Genomic DNA, 18720 nt, shown 5'->3' with positions numbered 1-18720 from the left:
GTAGACTTCGTGTAAAGATTGTGGCTGGAAGCAGCAAAGTAAGGAAGCATTTCCAACAACGACTGTAGATAGAGCTCAAGGTTGCCACTTCATTCAGCTCTCAAGTTCTTTCTCAGAATTCCAAGTAGGTCCAAATACTGAAAGCAAAGACGGGCAGTTCTGGACCCGGACAATCGTTCTTTTGCACTTTGAACTAATTCATAGATAAGCTCTGCTGCTTCTGACACCTGCACTTCATCGATGGCCTATCCTTCAAGGAGCTATTCATACGCCTGCTTTGCCTTTTCAAGGGGCTCTGGTAGCATGTCATTTCAATCAAACGCTCTGTTATGCAGTTCTGATGATAAAAGATTCACATAAAGGGCTATCTCCAACAGACCATGGTCTCGCATTGCACGAGAGACAGCTTTGCCTTGTAACATACTGCGCCCAGTGTTAGGCGTGTAAACTTGACTTAGGATTTCCAAAAGTCCTGATTCAGCCATAAGGAAGCCAGTGGCTCCTAGGAAACTCATACGTGTGTGAAATCCACCCAGGACAACAATAACATTTCTTAAAGCACTTTTGGCTGACTCTTCATCGACGTTACATTTCGCCTTCCAGTAAAGCGGTTGGTCAAAGGTAATTACTAGAATTTTTCCAGCTCGATTAGCATGCTCGTTAGAATGCATAAGTGTAGAATAAACACAGGAGATATCGCTTGGGTTGTGGTTAATCATTGGCAAAAAACGAATATTCGATTTTCCCGGATGAGGTAGCTTTTGGTGTATTGACCACATAAAGGCCGACCAGCTCATGTATGAACTTTTGAAAAAGCCAGAGATGCGCCAGAGCGTTTCAACCTCCCAATCATTGTCATAAGCGTCACCATTTTTTGTCAAGCAAACAAAAGTCCTTTGTTGCGACTTAGCGGGCTTTTGGTAAGTGTAGAATTGCACGGTGCCGATTGACTTCATCTCATCTCCACTTACTTCTTTTCTTGGCACTGAAAGCTCCATTGCCGACAACTCAGGTGTAGACACTTCAATAAGACCCATTCCATGAAAGGTATTCAGGCCGTCGATAGTAGCAATATCATAATTGACGTTGTCTCCTACATACTGAAAAAAATGTGCTTTCTCTTTCGACTCTTCCAACAACGTTTGATTTACTGCTGCACATCTCTCAAATTTTTCACCTCTGAGTACGAAGAGCAGAAGCCGAAATTGTGCAGTGTGTCAATTAAAAATTCGGATGAAAAATATTGATGCAGCTGCGAAGTCAGTCCTATTTGTACAGGAGACATTAAATCTTGTGGTCTGCATGCCTGCATTATAGCCTGTCCGATAGAAGATATTAGATAAGGCTTGTCGACACCTATCGATGAAAGTAGTAGACAAAGAGATGGACACACGAAGTTCAAACACTGCTCAACTGACGATATTTCGTTAAGAAATTCGTAGGAATCCTTCCTTGTCGTAATGGATTTGATTTCACTTCTTATTATTCTTCCAACGACTTTGATGAGCTGATCCCTTTCTCTGTTTTTACTATCTACTTTCACCTCTTGATAATATTCTCGTAATATCTTGTCAACCGTATCTCTAAATGTTACGAGTGTCTCTTTCCCGTTTGAATCGATCACAACCACTCGTTCGCCGTACTCAGTGACTAGAAACTCCTTGGCTTGACGAAAATCTTAGGCCGAATTATCACAGTCCGTTTTAGAGAAAGTATGAACTATCTTTCTTAAAATGACCGTTAGAGGTACAGGCTCCTCGCTGTGGGCATAACACCAAAGCGCTTCTTCGAGAGCGGCTTTCCTTGCACTATCGCACGGTCTTCCCTTCCGTTGCTTTGGTGGAGGTACATCACTCACTTCTTCTTGACCACAGAATTTTTTTGGAATCTCTTTTCCTGTCTTGAAGTTTACTGAGCATATTTGATGATAAACGGCATCCTCTGCATGAAGGTCAGAAGTCTTTGAATTTATCCGACCAAGCACTGTCGTGGCCCACTGATCGTTCCTGCTCTTACACATTTCACTAAACGAGAAGTCGCAGCTATGAGTTCGTAATGTATAGGTTTCAGCAAATTCGCGACTTGTGATCTTGCATAATTTCACTGCTTGACCGCAGAATAGGCAGCTCTTCGAAAAGTCAAAGCTTGGAGCTGAAGATCTGGTCGGGGGAGCTGCAACGGATTCTTTCTGCTCAAGTTTCCTTTGAGCGTTCTTTTCTCTGTCAATCCGACGTCTGTCACAGAAATTACGACGACACGCGGTGTGGACTTCATTTCCAGTCGTCACAGTCATTGCTACTACCTCTTTCTTTGCTTGCGTTATTCACGGCATTGGCTCCTTTCTTGGATAATATGGCAGTGTTTTCACCAGGTTTGATGCTTCTTTGGCATATCGGGCAGACCATGTTTTCTTCATTGACGGTTCTAGAAGAAAAAGAGACTTCTTAATTTATTTATTTTATTTATTTAATATACATAAAAATACAGAAAAAAATTAACCCCCAACAGAGAGCAGAGCTCTTAACACTGGGTGTGTATATAATGGGACGTACAAAAAATAAAACTTCTCGTCATAGTAACAACATTAAAATTAACTTAATTAGCGAAAAAACAACAATAACAAAAACTTAAAAAACAAAAAATAAAAGAAAAGAACGGATAAAAGAAATGCTGGGCAGGAGGGGCATGGAAAGCCGTCCCACCGTGGATCCAAACAAAAGGAATTTGGTATAATCCCGAACCAAACGGTTTTTTCATTAATTTATACCACTTGTTTGTTCAGTCAATCCAGGCACAATCAAATCATAATTCGCCACCTAGAAGAACAAACTCAGCTTGAATGATACACAGTAGATGGCATTGCACAAACGAAGTTGAAAAGCAGAAATGATTATCCGCTCTTTTCAAAAATCAGAAGCATAATCCTAAACACTCTCACTAAATACTTCTACTCAACGCTCGCGAATTCCAGTTTATTCTTTTGTCTTTTTTTTTTTTTTTGCGGAAGTAAAAAAAACGGCACAAACCTTGTATATAGCCTTGAATACGCCAGTCTTCTAGCAAGTACTATGGTAGATGGCTCCACTGATTATAAAGAATGGCACTAAGGAATGAAAACCGCAAACTGGGGGGGGGGGTGTAGTCTGGAATACTGGTTTGAAATTAAACTGTTCGCGACTCGTATTCTAAGGTGCTATTTCTAGCTTGATTGGAAATGGTGAATCAACCGACAAGTGATTAAAATAACTAGTTCATTCTGGTCTACTTTCACAGCCGTTTTAAGGTAAGATGAGGTACTTGACCACATAAAATCAGGTTTTTAACTTCATTTTTGAATTCGCCACCATTGATTTCATAGGAAACGACCAAATAATCCAGCAGCCTCTTAATTTAGAGTTTTACCCCCCCCCCCCCACCCTCTGCCTTTTATGGGTGGAAATAGGCATTAGGGTACTGAAAAATTTAAATCTCAAGTCATATTTGGATTCAGCATGCTTGAATCCTATCTATTTGATAGGAAACAATTACTCAAACTCCAAATATTTATAACCACAAAAATCGCTTTCCCCCTCATTCTCCCTCTTCAAGGATGAATTTGGGGTACTTGTGCAGGGGGAATGGGGAGGGGATTTTTTTTGTGTGATTAAGCGGATTTTTCTGAGCATTTTGGTGTAAAAAAAAAATGTGTTGCAATTTCCCCGAGGTTTGACCATTTTTTTACATATCTTTCATCCACTATTACAATAAGTTTTGCTGAAGATGAATGTCTGTACAGAACGTTTTAGCAAGAAAATTACAGTTTAATTACAATTGTAATTAACATAGATGGCATACTCAGCTTTCCGCTCTATACTTCTCGTTTTTTTTACTCATTTTCCTTTCGTGCAACATTTCTTGCTCAATAACAATGCTCAATAGGAGTTTAATTGCTAATTATGAACGCCCCATAGAACCACCAAGCAACTTCAGTGAAGCAACCTTAGATTCAAGCAACCTCAATGGGAAAATTACGAAGTAAAATAACATTTTTTTAACACTACAGATTCTCTTCCTCTATCAAGGCCGTATCCAGGGGGGGGGTTGAACCCCCCCCCCCCGAAATGTTTTTCTGACTCGTAAAAACGTAACAAAAATGGACATAAAAAAATTTTGCATGCGTTTTTTGAGTTTTTTTTTGTGTAACCCCCCCCCCCCCAAAAAAAAAAGAAAATTGAGTAAAACCCCCTCGGAAAAAAAATCCTGGGTACGGCCTTGGAAGAAAAACCCCTAAAATTGTTAGCTGTATGCACTGAAGCAGGAAACGGGAAGAAATCACAATTTAATTGACATCAGTATAGATGGAAAATTCTTATTGTTTTGTGTTACAACTTTTTTACTATTTTTCATCACTTTTGGAATATTTTATTTTTTTACTTACTATTTACTAATTTCTTTTAGTAATTCCATTTTTTTTCTACTTTTACTGTTTTTTATAACTTTTTTTATTTTTTCTTGTTGTGCGATAATGCCTTTTGTCTTATTTTGCCCTTTTTTAACTGCTTTGGTTCAACATGTCAATATGCAGTATTTGTACTGCTGAAAATCTGTGTAGATATAAAATAGGTATTGTTTTTCATTATTGCTTGTCTTACTACATCTTTTTTACTATCTTTCATCATCTTTTTTACTGCTTTACTTTTTTACTTAACTTTCACTTGGTTTTTACTACTTCTATTTTTTTGTTACTTTACTGCTTTTTACAACTTTCTCATTATTTCTTGTTTACTATAATGGCTTTTGTCTTGTTGTCTACTGCTGAAAATAGGCTTTAGACTCTCGTGACTATATAGACTATAACATTTCGGGTACTTCTGAAACTCTCTTAAGATAGAAAATTGATATTTTTTCTGTTTATTTGTAATTCTTGCTTTAAAATAATGACTTTGTATTATTTTCAGAAAGATAACGTGAACACAGAGCATTTAGAGACTCTAGTTCGAGCCTTTTCAGGACTCTTAAGAAGTCAGCCATTATTGGCTGATCAGCTTCCCGGAATGGGCTACTTGCCTCGAATTCTGAAAAGTATGAATTTTAACGATACCGTCTGTCGATATGGGATCAGTTTATTGCATCAAGCAGCAATGAGTCAGGTATGAGTCATCATTTCTTCTTTCAAACCATTCATGGTAATAAATCGTACACGAGGAGCGACCCTTATCAGTTGAACCAAAACCTCGAAATTGAGTTTCGACTGTAGTATGTATATTTAAAGAATCTCCTTATTGTGCTGATTCTAAATATGTAAAATTTACTGATTTTAAAGTTGGCCGTGAAGGTCTATTGAAGAGTTTTCCGATATCAAAATAGTGTACCGTTACCTCTTTGGGTCACGCTATTTTGATGATACTGGTGAAGAGTAGCTTGAATTCTCAAGTTAGGAAAATTGGACCTTTTTAAGAATTTTTAACGTTACATTTTTGTAAAATTCATGTTTAACGTTTTTTTTAAATTCTATTTTTATAGTGTGCTATTTTGATGACGCTGATGAAGAATAGCGCGGAATTCTTAAGTTATGAATATTGGGCTGTTGCAAGATACACTATTTTCAGTGTTACTGTTTTAGTTAAATTTATAGTAAACGTTTTTCTTACGCCTAGTTTTAAAGCACGCTATCTGATATTGCTGATTAACAATAGCGTGAATTCTTCAGTTGTGAACGTCTGGTCTTTGCAAGATGCGCAATTTTAGCATTTATTTTTAGTAATGTTTATATTTAACGTTTAAAGTCTATTTTTAAAATATGCTATTTTGATAATGCTGACGAAGAATAGCATGGAATTCTAAAATTATGAAAGAATATGCTCTATTTTAACGTTACAATTTTAGTAAAATTTAGATTTAACGTTTTTTTCTAACGTCTTTTTCTAAAGCACGCTATTTGATTATACGGACGAAGAATAGCTTGATTTCTTTATTTATGAAAGTCAGACTTTTGCAAGATAAATTTACTTTTTAATAACGTGTATATTTAACGTTTTTCTAACGTCTCTTTGAAATTTTCCCTCTTTTGATTTTTGGGAAACTCTATTATCATTAAAATCTGCATAGTTCTAGAAAAAGGGAGAGACACCAACAAAAGATTGGCATCTTTTAGTGAAACATTTAACATCTTAGAACCGTGTACCAAAAGGCTTCAAGCCCTTATTTTCAAATTTATAAAAAAAAAACTGAGGGTGGGGGGCGGGAAAGGATGATTAACGTATATGTTTTTGCTGGATTTTTTATTTCCAGATGTGACTCCCCAGTCTCCTGAAATATAAATGAACCATAAATCGTTTGACTTTATTGTTGCTACGAACATTTTTTCATAGCTGGATGACGGTGGTTGTTGTATATCGTGTACTTTCTGTTGGTTTTAAGTTTTTGAGCTCTCTCTTTACTTTCCATTGAAAAAAAATTCGTCTTGTTTTATGCAAGGGTACTATCACTCTTGTTATTCTTGAATGTCTTATTTACTCCAAATTCAAAAAAAGAGGTTACAAAAAGTATTAAAGCTGAAAAAGCAAGACCCTTGCTCTCGAAATTACCCACAGCCCCACTTTTTTCGGGCTGATCCCACCCTTTCTGCTTCTCTCTCCTAAAAAATGTATGTCTTTCTCTATCATTTATTCCTTCTCATTTGTAATTTTTGTTACCTGCTTCTGCCTCTCTTTTTTCCTTCAATTGTCAAATATCTCTCCCTTGCGGCACATAAGTAGGGAGGGGTATTTAGGCCTGCTCCTTTTCCGATAAATCTTAATATTTTTATTGTGTATCAATAATTTCCTAAATTTGTCGCATAAATTGGAAGCTCCTCCGTCCCCCTAAATAAAGCTGTGAGAACAATCCTTATTAGAAATTCATGTAACAAGAACCAATCGACAAAGATTTTAAAAATATTTAAAATTATAAAATATTTTTAATGTTTAATTTTTTTTAATTTAATAAGATAAAAGTTTACAAGATCTTTCTAGGACAAATTATCCTGTCGCCTAACATAGGGTACATCCAAGGCCGTACCCAGGATTTGTTTCGGTGGGGGGGGGGTACACAAAAAAACACAAAAACGCATGAAAAATATTTTATATCCATTTTTGTTACGTTTTTACCAGTCAGACAAATATTTCGGAGGGGGCTCAAACCCCCTAACATACTCCCCTGGGTACGACCTTGGCTTTTCCTTGTGGCTCCCAAGCTAGGAAAACCTACTAAAACGCGTCAAATATCCGTAGATATTTGGAAAGAGACAGAATGGGAAAAGGTTTTCCTCAAGGTCAGTCCAAAGTAAGCTCTACGTCTAGAGTACCTGTCTCCAGATACTCTTGATCTACATTATTAGTAAGGCGGAAGGTTTTAATGAAAACTGAGAGGAATAATTGTCCAGTCTGTCCAATTAAGGGTCAGGATACTGGGTAAAGGCTATTTGCCAAACTTGACACCAGAAATGGCCGCAACGTTTTTGCACCGCTGCGGTGGTTCTGTTCAAACGTTGCTTTTGTATTTAGATAGCTTGGGCCTGCTGTTCACGTAGAATGACACTTCAGCTTTGACATAGTTTGAGCATGAGCTGTAGTATTATTACACATATAGGTTTGAGTCATAATTTGTCTGCTGCAGTCAAAACAGCACAACGAATAACTGAAAAAACAGCAATAATTTTTTTTTTTTGCTGTCAGTAATTACAAGCTGCTTGAGCAACGGTGTTTTTTTCCTTCTTGCACAAACTTAGTAATTGTATAAAGATTGTAATTGCAGAGATATAATACATGTGTAGAATACAAACGGTCGAATTTTTGTCCAGGTCGATTTTTGTTCAGAGTTCGCTTTGGGTTCGATATCGTCTTTTCTACCAGTGACAAATTTCAAGCAAAAAGTGGCCGTAGTGGGAGAATTGTTTTGGGTGTTCACGCCCCTCCCCCCCCCCCCCTACAGAACGCGAATAAAGCATCTCTCGTTAGATTGTATTGTGGGTATAGACTTTTCATCAACTGAACCCCTCCAAAAAAAATTTTACAGCCGTGGCAAGGTATTTGCATGATATATTGAAATTTGTCCAACAGAGCTTTGAAAGGGACATTGTTAATAATAAAAAAAAACCTTTGCCCTTGTAGTTTTAACTAAATTTTCGTAAATATTTGTTCTGATTATTTAAAAAATATCTTATTCAAGATTTTCTTCTCTTCTTCCATCTTTTAAATTCAATTTTAACCTTGTTTGTTTTCAGGCATGTGTTGAAGCTTTAAGCAGATTGGAATGCATTCCGCCGTTGCAAACTAGTTTAGTCCGAAGGCCAGAATTATCAGAGTATACTTGTGATACCCTATCAAGACTTTACGCGTCAGGGGTTGAAGATCTGGTAGACCAGGTACACTTTTTTTTTTTTTTTTACCCTTCATTTAACGTCGTCGGCAGTAAAAAATCAAGTACCCATCTACAGGTAATGCCATGGCTTTGGTTGTTTTCAAAGACGATAGCCAAAATGTTGGCTGTTTGAAGGAGAGGTGGTCGTAGTCCCGGCATGAAATGTTAGCAGCGAGAATCGTTAATATAAAATAGGATTGAAATTGATCAAACATACAACTTAAACCTCTCCTCAGTCGAAATGCAGGATGACAGCACGTTCCTTTCGAGTATTATGTATAGCCTGTGTGTGTGACTTATTTGATGACTTATTTTTGATGACACTTTTTTGTGACTTATTTTTGATGACACTTTTTTGTGACTTATTTTTGATGACACTTTTTTGTGACTTATTTTTGTTTGGTGTGTGTTTTTCGATTGTGTGATTTAATTAGTCAGTTGAGCCCCTTTGCGCACGTCATTTGACCTTCTAGTAGTGGCTATGTTTATTTCATTGTTTATTATTTTTGTGAATTGTCGAAAATAAATGTATCAATCAATAAAAAAGGTAAGTAAACATTTTCTTTTCTCCACTGTAAATCCTAGCTCTAAACAGTTGGTAATCTCATAATTTACGGCTTTTGTCCTAGGGGCCCCGGCTCTGTCATCCCTGGAGACGTATTTTGTTTAACTATTCAGCTATTTCAGGCAAAATCTCTATCTTAAAGTTTTGAGCAGGTGTCTTGAGGTTACGGGGGTGGCCGGGTATTGAAAGGGGGCAAGGGGGCTTTTCTAATCACTTTCGGCTCATAAAAAGTGCACTAAACTTATAATTTTGAAATGAATGAGCCCCCTCTCAAGAATGATGAATAGTGAAAATTTACTTTTGACCCTGGATTTACCAAAGAGTAAAATAGAAATAAAAACAATTTGAACGTTTTATCTCCCAATGCACGAAAAAAAGAATAGTCCTTTGATCTAAAAAAAAACACAAATAAGGGTGAATTTGGAGTGGAGGGGGGGGGGTTCATGACAAAAAAGGTTATTTGCGAGTAGTTATAAATAACCCATTACCGAACCTTACTTTTATTTTTAGTATTACCGGTTCTGTTTATTACCAATTTTTTTTTTATTACCAGTCCGTATCGAGATAAAAGTGTCTCCATTTTTTTTTTTTTATGCCTTCTGTCCTTATTATTATTCCTTCAAATTATGCATGCACACTGGCATTATCTTAACTAAATCAAGAGATTCTATGTGCATCCAGATGGTTAACATGGTGTGTGTAATATCTCAGAAACAGTTAAGAACAGTTAACAGATCAGAAACAGTTAAGAACAGTTAACAGATCAGAAACAGTTAACAGTTATTAAATTAAAACTTCAGATGTGGATACCTGTAAGAGATACGATTTCAAAATACCCTTAGCATTTTTATAACAACCAATCAATATTCAAAAGCACTTTAATTTTCTTGTTTGGTCATTTTAATTTTCACTTTATTTTAATTTTAGTTTTAAATTTTAATTAGATTAATTTTACTATATGAAATAAATTAATATAAAATAATTTATATAAAATAAATTAATATAAAATAAATTATATAAAATAAATTAGTTTTAATTTTAATTTTCACTTTATTTTAATTTCAATTTTAATTAGATTAATTTTATTATATAAGATAAATTAATATAATATAAGTTATATAAAATAAATTAATGTAAAATAAATTAGCTTTAATTTTCTTATATAAAATAAATTAATATAAAATAAGTTATATAAAATAAATTAGTTTTAATTTTAATTTTCAGTCACTTTAATTTTCTTCTTCCTATCAACGTTAGGAAAACAAATCAAAATTACCACAGATAATAGACAGGAGTTATCAGATGATACTTTTTATACCTTAAGGGAGCTGTATACGACAGGTGCTGATCGGGTTAATCTTTAGTTGTATAACCTTTTTAAGCCCCAAAAAGATATTATCGAAATGGGCTTAAAAAATACCATACCAGCAATCATCATATGGTTGAAGAAAATATATAAAACATCATTTTCTTTGAATAACTTAATCATTAAATGAAAATGATAAGTGTTTTTGGTCAATTATCAAACTGTGATTAATTATTGGCAAAAATTTTTCCTAATAATCAAGAATCCTCGCATTTTAATTTGTTTTTCGCTTTTCTGAGGCGATTTATTGAGGGTTTATGTATGAGACTGAGGTTTTAAAAAAAACTATTTGGGAAAAAAACTATGTTTTTTTCAAATATTATACGATTCTTATTTTTGATTATTTTGATTAGACTCTTTGATTATTTTTAACTTTATTAAGGCCTTACAAGTCAAGTGTTAGGGACTTGCTTTATAAATGAGGTATATATTCAGTTTAAAGAGGTAATAGTTTAATGAGGTAATAGTTTAATTAGGCAATAGTATAATGAGGTAATAGTTTGATTAAGTAATAGTTTAATGAGGTAATATGTTGTTGTATTGCCTTTCTAGGCTCTAAAATTGTGTTATTTTATATTGGTATGGGAAATATCACACCAGTAATTCGTCTGTTTAAAAGAAAATACAAAATAACAGTTATTCATTACCTATTTTTAATAATATAATTTTCAAAATAATAATTATTATCATTTTGATAATCTAACAATTCGAGATAAGATGTATTTATTAATAAATACAATATTCACAATACCATTCTATAACCATCTAGGAAAGACGTTGGTTTTTTTTATGATGGTTCTTTTCATCCTTAGTACTAATTATATATTCAGAGCTCCATTTATGAAATAAAACACAAAAATATCAATCGAAATCATTAATACTACTATTACTACAAACACCTCACCGCAGGACCAAGCCGCGTGAGGCCAACACAGCTACGCACGTTCTTCCTAAGCATCCTTCTTTAAATCCTTTCAAGAAGTTCCAATTTCCCTCCCACCCAATGCGGGGACGACCTGCTTTTCGTTTGGTCCTAGATGGTTGGCTGAAATGAACTATCTGTGGCGATGTGTCATCCTTCATTCGCAGAACTTGTCCTAGCCGTCTCAATGACGGATACCCGAAATAATCCATTGGTATTTCTCTAGAAAAGATCTAATAAATCCTCCTGTGTCTTTTGGAGCTCCTTCTTTCGTCCAATCTGTCCACTTTGGCGAGAGGGGAGGGGTTTCTAATTTTTTTTCTTTTTCTTGCAACTTCTACCAGAAGCATTTTCGAACCTTGACCAAGATGAAAGTAACAGTAAACGTTATAATTGTGCCTTTTCGGGGCCTGTATCCAATATAACTTTGTCAGGGGTGAAGTACTGCTAAATCCTTGTCGACAGAATAATTATCTTAATCATTATCTTAATCTTCTTTTTCATTATCTTAATTATCTTAATTTTCATTATAATTTTCATCACAATATAAATTTAAATATTAATAATATAAATAAATATAAATATTAAATAAATATAATAAAATTAAATAATATAATTAATAAATATAATTAATATATAAATAAATATATAAAATTAAATATAAAAATTAAAAATAAAATTAAATATTAAATTAAAAATAAAAATAAATAAAAAATAAATATATAAAATTAAATAAATATAATTAAATAAATATAAATATTAATTTTCATCACAATATAAATTTTTATTATCTTAATTATCTTAATCTTAATCTTTAAGATAATTATCATTATCTTAATCATTATCTTAATAATTATCTTAATCAGACTTGATGGGAGGTAACAGCTAATGTCCTAATTATGCATTTTAGGGATTTTTATTTGAGAAAATTGTTTATGCACTGGCTATCTAGAATACCCAAATCAACCAATAAATGTTCCCGCGACAATCAGGATTGAGTTTCAATCACTTTTAAATCATATTTTATTCATTTAATCACATTCAATTAAATTTTGATTACTTTTACCTACATTTCTACGACCACTTTACAAATTGGAGAAATAATTAGAGTGGTATCCAAGCGAAGGGGCTTCTAAAAGATTACCTTAAAGTGCTCTCTAGACTCAGGTTTATCAATTGGGGGGGGGCATGTGCAAGAGGATTGTTATCTAGGCGCTTGGGATCCTGGCTACACAAGAGACAAAGGTTTAGCGACATTGTGTGCTGTGTGTCCTATACTTTAGTTTCATAGTTAATTAATTAATTTGTAATTAATCAAGTTATAATTTAAAAAATAATTTGTACTTAATTATAAAAGTTCAAATCTATTATATTTAATCAAATTTAATTAAATTTGATTAAATATTTTTGAAAGTTTATTTTAAAAGTTTTTTCGGTGGTGAAGATCACCAGTCACAATGTCTTGGTTGCTGTGACAACGAAAGTGTATCTCGCTAGTGAATATCTCTAATCATATCTTTAAATTTTAAAGATTATAAAATATTCAAATAGTTCTACGCGCCTGGGAGGGGGATTTCTTTTGCGCCTAAAAATTCTCAATTTTTATGAAAATGAGGCAAAAACGAGCCGTTCTTCATTTTAAGTATCTAAGAAAGATCTGAGCTCACGTAATTCCATGCTAAATATTGTTGATGTTGTTTGATGAAAAAATATAAAAATAATAAAGAAAACTAGGGTTATTCTCGGCCAGTAAAAAAAAAAAAAAAAAAAAAAAAAAAAAAAAAAAAAAAAAAAAAAGTGAAAGACGTGAAAATACGAAAACGGATATTTTGGCAAAGATGTTCTCCAAGCCGTCCTCGGTGTTAAAAAAAAAAGTTTTACTTTATCAAACTTCAGGTATAGCCAGCCAGGGCCGTATCCAGAATTTTTTTGTGAGGGGGGAGGGGGATTTACACAAGGATGTTTTTCTCGGGAGAGGTTTTACAAAAAAAAAACTTCGAAAAACGGATAAAAGATTTATTTATATTCATTTTGTTACGTTTTTAATAGTCGAACAAACATTTCAGGGGGGGGGGGGGGTTGAACCCCGCCCCTTTGGATACGGTCATATAAGCCAGTGTAATCTTAGAACGTATTTGTGTCGATAATTGCATTTTGTTTACAGAAGAAGGCGAAAACTGTTTGTGTTCATGGGCCTTAATTTCAGTTAAAATTTTAAGCGAATTATTTTCAGGCTTTAAAATGTGATCTCATTCCTGCTTTACTGAATATCCTGGATCCTTGCATAATAAGGACCCCTGAAGAGGCCACGGCGGTCACTCCAGCCGTGAAAGCCAACGCCGTGTCAGCTTTAAAATCGATGAGTCGAAGTCCGTTTTATGGTGAAAAGGTGAATTCCATCTTGTCGAAATCTGAAGTTTGGTCACAGTACAAAGATCAAAGACACGACCTATTTTTGACAAATACGCAGGCTACTGGATATCTGACAGGTAAATCCCCTCCATTTTCTCTCGACAAAATAATGTTGACTCAAAATATAAAGTTAAATCAAGTCAAAAAATGTAAACTAAAATCATGAAATGTAATAAATTAGCCTAAAATTAATTTATTTGAATAATGATAAATTAAGCTAAATTTAGTCGAATTTAAATTATAGCCGGATTAAATTTCCTTTGAATATTTAAGTTTAAAAAATCTACTTTCAAGTAAAAAAAAATATTTTTAGTAAAATGTAATCGGACCAGCAAAATAGCAGCGTTAATTTTAAAGGAGGTGTTGTAAAGTGTATTTATGGTATTTGGGTGATGTTCTTGTAGATGCCTTTATTCTCCCTTTACAGGGGAGATAAACTATGGCCCTAAGGTATTTAAATTTTGGTAGCGTGCCTTAGGCTATGACCGAACTAATGAGGCGTACCAACTGGGTATGTTGGAAAGTGCGGGGTTGAGGGGAAAGCAGATCCCATCAATGTAAGATAAATTATGCTATTTTCTAGATGTAATATGACTTGTTTACTTGCATTGAAAATGTTACTATTTAATTTATCTTTGTGTGGTAAGGTGTATTTTATGGTATTTAAGTGGTGTAGTTGTAGATGCCTTTATTCTCCCTTTATAGGGGTGATAAACTATGGCCCTAAAGTAATTAAACTTTGGTAGAGTGCCTTAGGCTACGACCGAACTAATGAGGCGTACCAACTGGGTATGTTTGAGGGACTAAAGGTAGGTTGTAGAAAGGTTGGCTATAATACAATACTTTTATTCAATTAACAGATAATAATACCAGATATATATTTCCTACTGAGACTGGCTGTCCCATGTAGACCACAAGTCTCGGGAAACTAAAATAATATATAATAGGATACTTAGACACTTACAATGATCTGACAAGATTCCAAGGTATTTCTAAGAACAACGGACCAGAGGTCAGTCCGGCATAAAGTTAGTATCAGTCTCTCCCTTCCCATAAAATTTATCTTTTATACATTTTTATCAACCGCACCTTCCTTTAACCAACCGACGCAATAGCTAGGAAGTGGTGATTTCTCAATTTCCCGTTCAGGAGAAACTTGGCAGGATGTATTCCTTATCTTAATAAAAAGGGGTATTCTAAATTTTGTATTTGCGTCTTAATATATTTTTACTAAATTCATAATTAACTAAATTAGAAAGCTTTACCACAGAGGTATGTTACATCACATTAGCTTTCAAGTTTAAAAACGTTCATTATGTCAAAACCTAAAATAAATATTGATTTTTACTGTTTCTAAGAAGCAGTTGTTTTTAAAAATTGTTTTTTAAAAATTGGTTCTCTAAATACTCTCAAACACTATTTTGGTATCAAAAGTTCCAATTTGAAACTATATCTGCGAATGAGAAAAGGGAATACTAAAAGTTGTAGGAAAAAAGAAAAACTTCTAATTTTCTGATTAGAAGCCCAAATAGGTTTCAAATTAATTTTTTTAAATAAGAACTAAATAAGGTGGAGAAAACAGATTATACAAATCGATAGAGGTTTTTGTTTGTTTGAGTAGCGTTGTTTGAGAGGTTTGAGAGGTTTTTTTTGTTTGAGTAGATGCTGAGTAATTTTGTTTAAGGGTATTTTGTAAATTTATGTTTTGAAAAATACTGCGTAACGTCTTTTGTATTACCTCAACTGATTTAAGGGGGGGGGGTGAATTTAAGAAGATGTAGTCTCTCTCCAGTATAAAGTAATTTGCCGTTAAAAGGATTTTTCCTCCGGGGGGATTGAAAATCCAAAATCGTATAATTTAGGCCATAGTCTTATTTTGTTTGGATTTGGTGCCCTTCGAACCAGTTTCAGTGGAAGCAGGAGGAATATTCCTTCTCTGTATATAGGTGTATTCTGTGTTCATAGGAGATGAAGGCGTGGTGAGATGAAAACTTTCGTAGAAACATTGAATAGGGAAAAGGGAGAGTCTAATCTTATTCCCGTATATATATATATATATATATATATATATATATATATATATATATATATATATATATATATTCAATAATATATATATATTCAATATGTATATATATTCAATATATATATATATATATATTCAATAATGTACGCATATTTTTACTTGTTTTGGTTGTTGCGTAGAAAAAAAAATGACAATCTGACGTTGGAATGTAGTCAAAAATAAATATACGATATTAAAAATCAGAGTGTGTCATACTTGATTTTTATGATTAAAGCGATAAGATATATTTATAGAATAAAATAGTATTAAATCATCAATATTAGTTTTATTATCATTGTAATTTTTATTTTAATTAATGTGTGTTAAAGAAGGAGTTGAGCGTTGAGTGTTAGTGGTAGCAGGGTACATGATGTTGTATTTGTCTTTTGTTTTGTTAACCCCTTCTGAGGTTAATTTAGATATTTTTTTTATTTTGTAGATTCGTTTGATTATCCATCCTCCATATCATGGCATTTGGAGGGAATGTGGTTATGTTAAGTTGTTTTTAATAATTAATACTAAACAAACAAATAAATGCATAGCCTTTCAATAGTAAGAAAAATGTCGTTCCGCCTTTGTAGTTGCGTTTTTCTTATAACGTCAAGATGCGTTATTCTCCTTAACGTTATTCTCCTTTTTTCGTATAATATATAACGTCAAGATCCGTTAATCTTCTTGACGTTATTCTCCGTATCTGGCTATCCTTCTGGGACCTGATGTCCAACCGGTTGTATGTTCGTTTATGAATTTTTATCGTCCAACCTACTCCAAATCGGGACTTAAAGATTGTATCCTTTTCTGCAAGAGGCGTTTGCTGCCATCTGTGATTTTTTCAGTACAGTAACAGTAATGGAGGCCGAACGAGGGGCAAGTGAAATAAAGAAAATCAACTTACGAAAAAGGTCAAAAGGTAAGAAATTAGATAAAAAATATAAAGAGATAGGCTAGACATAGGCTAGACAATGGAAAAAAAATCAGGCGATATACCCTAAGACCGAAGTATTGACAGGTTTGATTTTTAACGCATTTACTGTTATTGCTCCCATCTGGCAGAAGGACTTTCAGTCTTGTACATTGAGTTGTACATTCGGTCTTACCTTAGAGGTCCAACGGGTTGGAAGATTGTATTATTTGAGCTAAGTTTTTTTCTGGTTAGGCCGAACATTTTTTCTTCAGTGAGGCTATTTAAATAGAGTTGTTGTATGTCTAAAGTTTCCTACTGTGCGGTCTAAAGCGCTAACATTTTTCTTTTGCAGTATCCTTAGAAAAAGCCTTGTCTTGCTTGAAAACAGCGATATCAGCGACTTGGAAGATAGCGGAGACGAAAGCGACCCTGAGTGGTGTTTACCTGGCAACACGTGTGCAACAGATGCAGACCTAGTGTCCTCTGATAGTGAAGAAGAGTCTCAAGCCTTTCTAAATCGGGCTAGTCTCAATGACTTCTCAGTCCTATTCGACGAAGAAAAGGATGACATTCCACTAGCGCAGTTTATTCAAGCATTTACAACTGATTCCGTACCAACAAGTCGCTCAGGAAAAATTTGCTGCCCCAACAAAATGTGGACCAGTTCACATACCTTGAACGAGCATCATTCATACATTCCCTTGTACTCAGATTCAAGTCAACAGGAAAGCTGGAAGCCACATGAATACTTTTTGAAGTACTTCCGTGACTCATTTTTTGAGACAATGGCTTTCGCAATGAATTGTCAGAAATTTAACAGAAGGTCACAAACAAATCTTTGATCGCTAGTGCCTCCGAACTGAAAGTATTTTTTGATTTTTTGGCATTTCCATTGTCATGAGTAACCTGAAGTTTTCTCGTCTTCGAATGTTTTGGAGCAAGAAATTTCGAGTCCCTATCATCTGCGAGAAAATGCCTCGAGATCGGTTTTTCAAGCTTAGGCAGAATGTGAAGTTCCTTTGTATGACGAAGTTGACGAGGATACCAAAAGAAATGATCGTCTTTGGAAAGTGCGCCCCGTGCTGAATTTGGTGCGAGATGAGTGTCTAAAGCTTGAGCGAGAACAATTCGTTTGTATTGACGAGCAAATGATTCCCTTTGCTGGGCGATGCAGTACGTACGTACAGTACGTACCAAACAAGCCAAATCCTCTTGCCTTGAAGTACTTTGTTTTAGCAGGCTCATCAGGTCTGGTGTATGATTTCGTAATCTATCAAGCAAAGACAACCTTTGTGCCAGAATTAGAAGCTAAAGGTCTAAGTAGTGCCGCTGTGCTACACCTTTGCCAAGATCTAAGTGAAGGTCAATATCTTTTCTTCGATAGGTACTTCACTAGAATATCTTTGTTCGAAAAATTATCATAAAGCGCATAAATGCACCCGGCAAGCTCATGAAAAATCGACTTGAAAGTCCACCAGCGAAGACCGATCTTGAACTAAAAAGAACTGGACGTGGGATGTCCTATACGTTCACGCGAGAAGATCGAGTTGTAGCCTTTACGCAGTGGTACGACAACAAATCCATTTTTCTAGCTTCAAGCTGCTATGACAAAGAACCCGAGCTACCTGTGTCAAGCTACGAATGAAAATGATTTCTCAAAACAATATGTAGATATCCCCAGTCCTCTTGTGGTAAGACAGTACAACAAGTACATGGGCGGAGTCGATCTCTGTGACCGCATGGTGAGTTATTACAGATTCAGCAGCAGGACAAAGAAGTGGCCGGTTCGAGTTCTTCACCATTTCATTAATGTGGCTCTTTCGAATGACTGGCTACTCTACAGGCAGGATTCAATTAAAGGGAACAAACCCTATGATCAGCTGATCCACTTCAGATTTCAGGTAGCTGAATATTTAGTTGAAGATCTTCGGCGATCAACCTAGGGCGACTTTAGCGAATGTAAGACGATAATGATGAAGATAACTGGAGCAGTCGGCTAAAAGAAGAAAAAGATGTCCTTTGCCATCCGGACCGGAAAGGAAATCGAATGCGAATCATCTTCCTCGCTTCGGCGCGACGCTGAAGAATTCGGCTCGATGCCGGATGC

The 18720-nt window shown here is 34.7% G+C and overlaps 1 protein-coding gene across 1 annotated transcript in view; it reads left to right on the top strand.

Annotated features, from left to right (window-relative positions):
- Rme-8 (receptor mediated endocytosis 8) overlaps window positions 1-18720 on the top strand; it is a 251427-nt gene that overhangs the window by 227943 nt on the left and 4764 nt on the right. Inside the window, exons 28-30 of the mRNA XM_089095924.1 lie at window positions 4938-5129; window positions 8243-8383; window positions 13466-13721. Of these exons, the coding sequence (XP_088952050.1) occupies window positions 4938-5129; window positions 8243-8383; window positions 13466-13721 (589 nt within the window). The remainder of the gene's footprint in view (window positions 1-4937; window positions 5130-8242; window positions 8384-13465; window positions 13722-18720) is intronic.

This window comes from Artemia sp. Qi Xiang Cuo, chromosome 10 (assembly GCF_049724085.1).
Source record: "Artemia sp. Qi Xiang Cuo chromosome 10, ASM4972408v1, whole genome shotgun sequence".
NCBI classification, from domain to species: Eukaryota; Metazoa; Arthropoda; class Branchiopoda; order Anostraca; family Artemiidae; genus Artemia; species Artemia sp. Qi Xiang Cuo.
The sequence above is the reverse complement of the archived record's forward strand: the minus strand, read 5'-3'. Positions and strand labels throughout refer to the sequence as shown.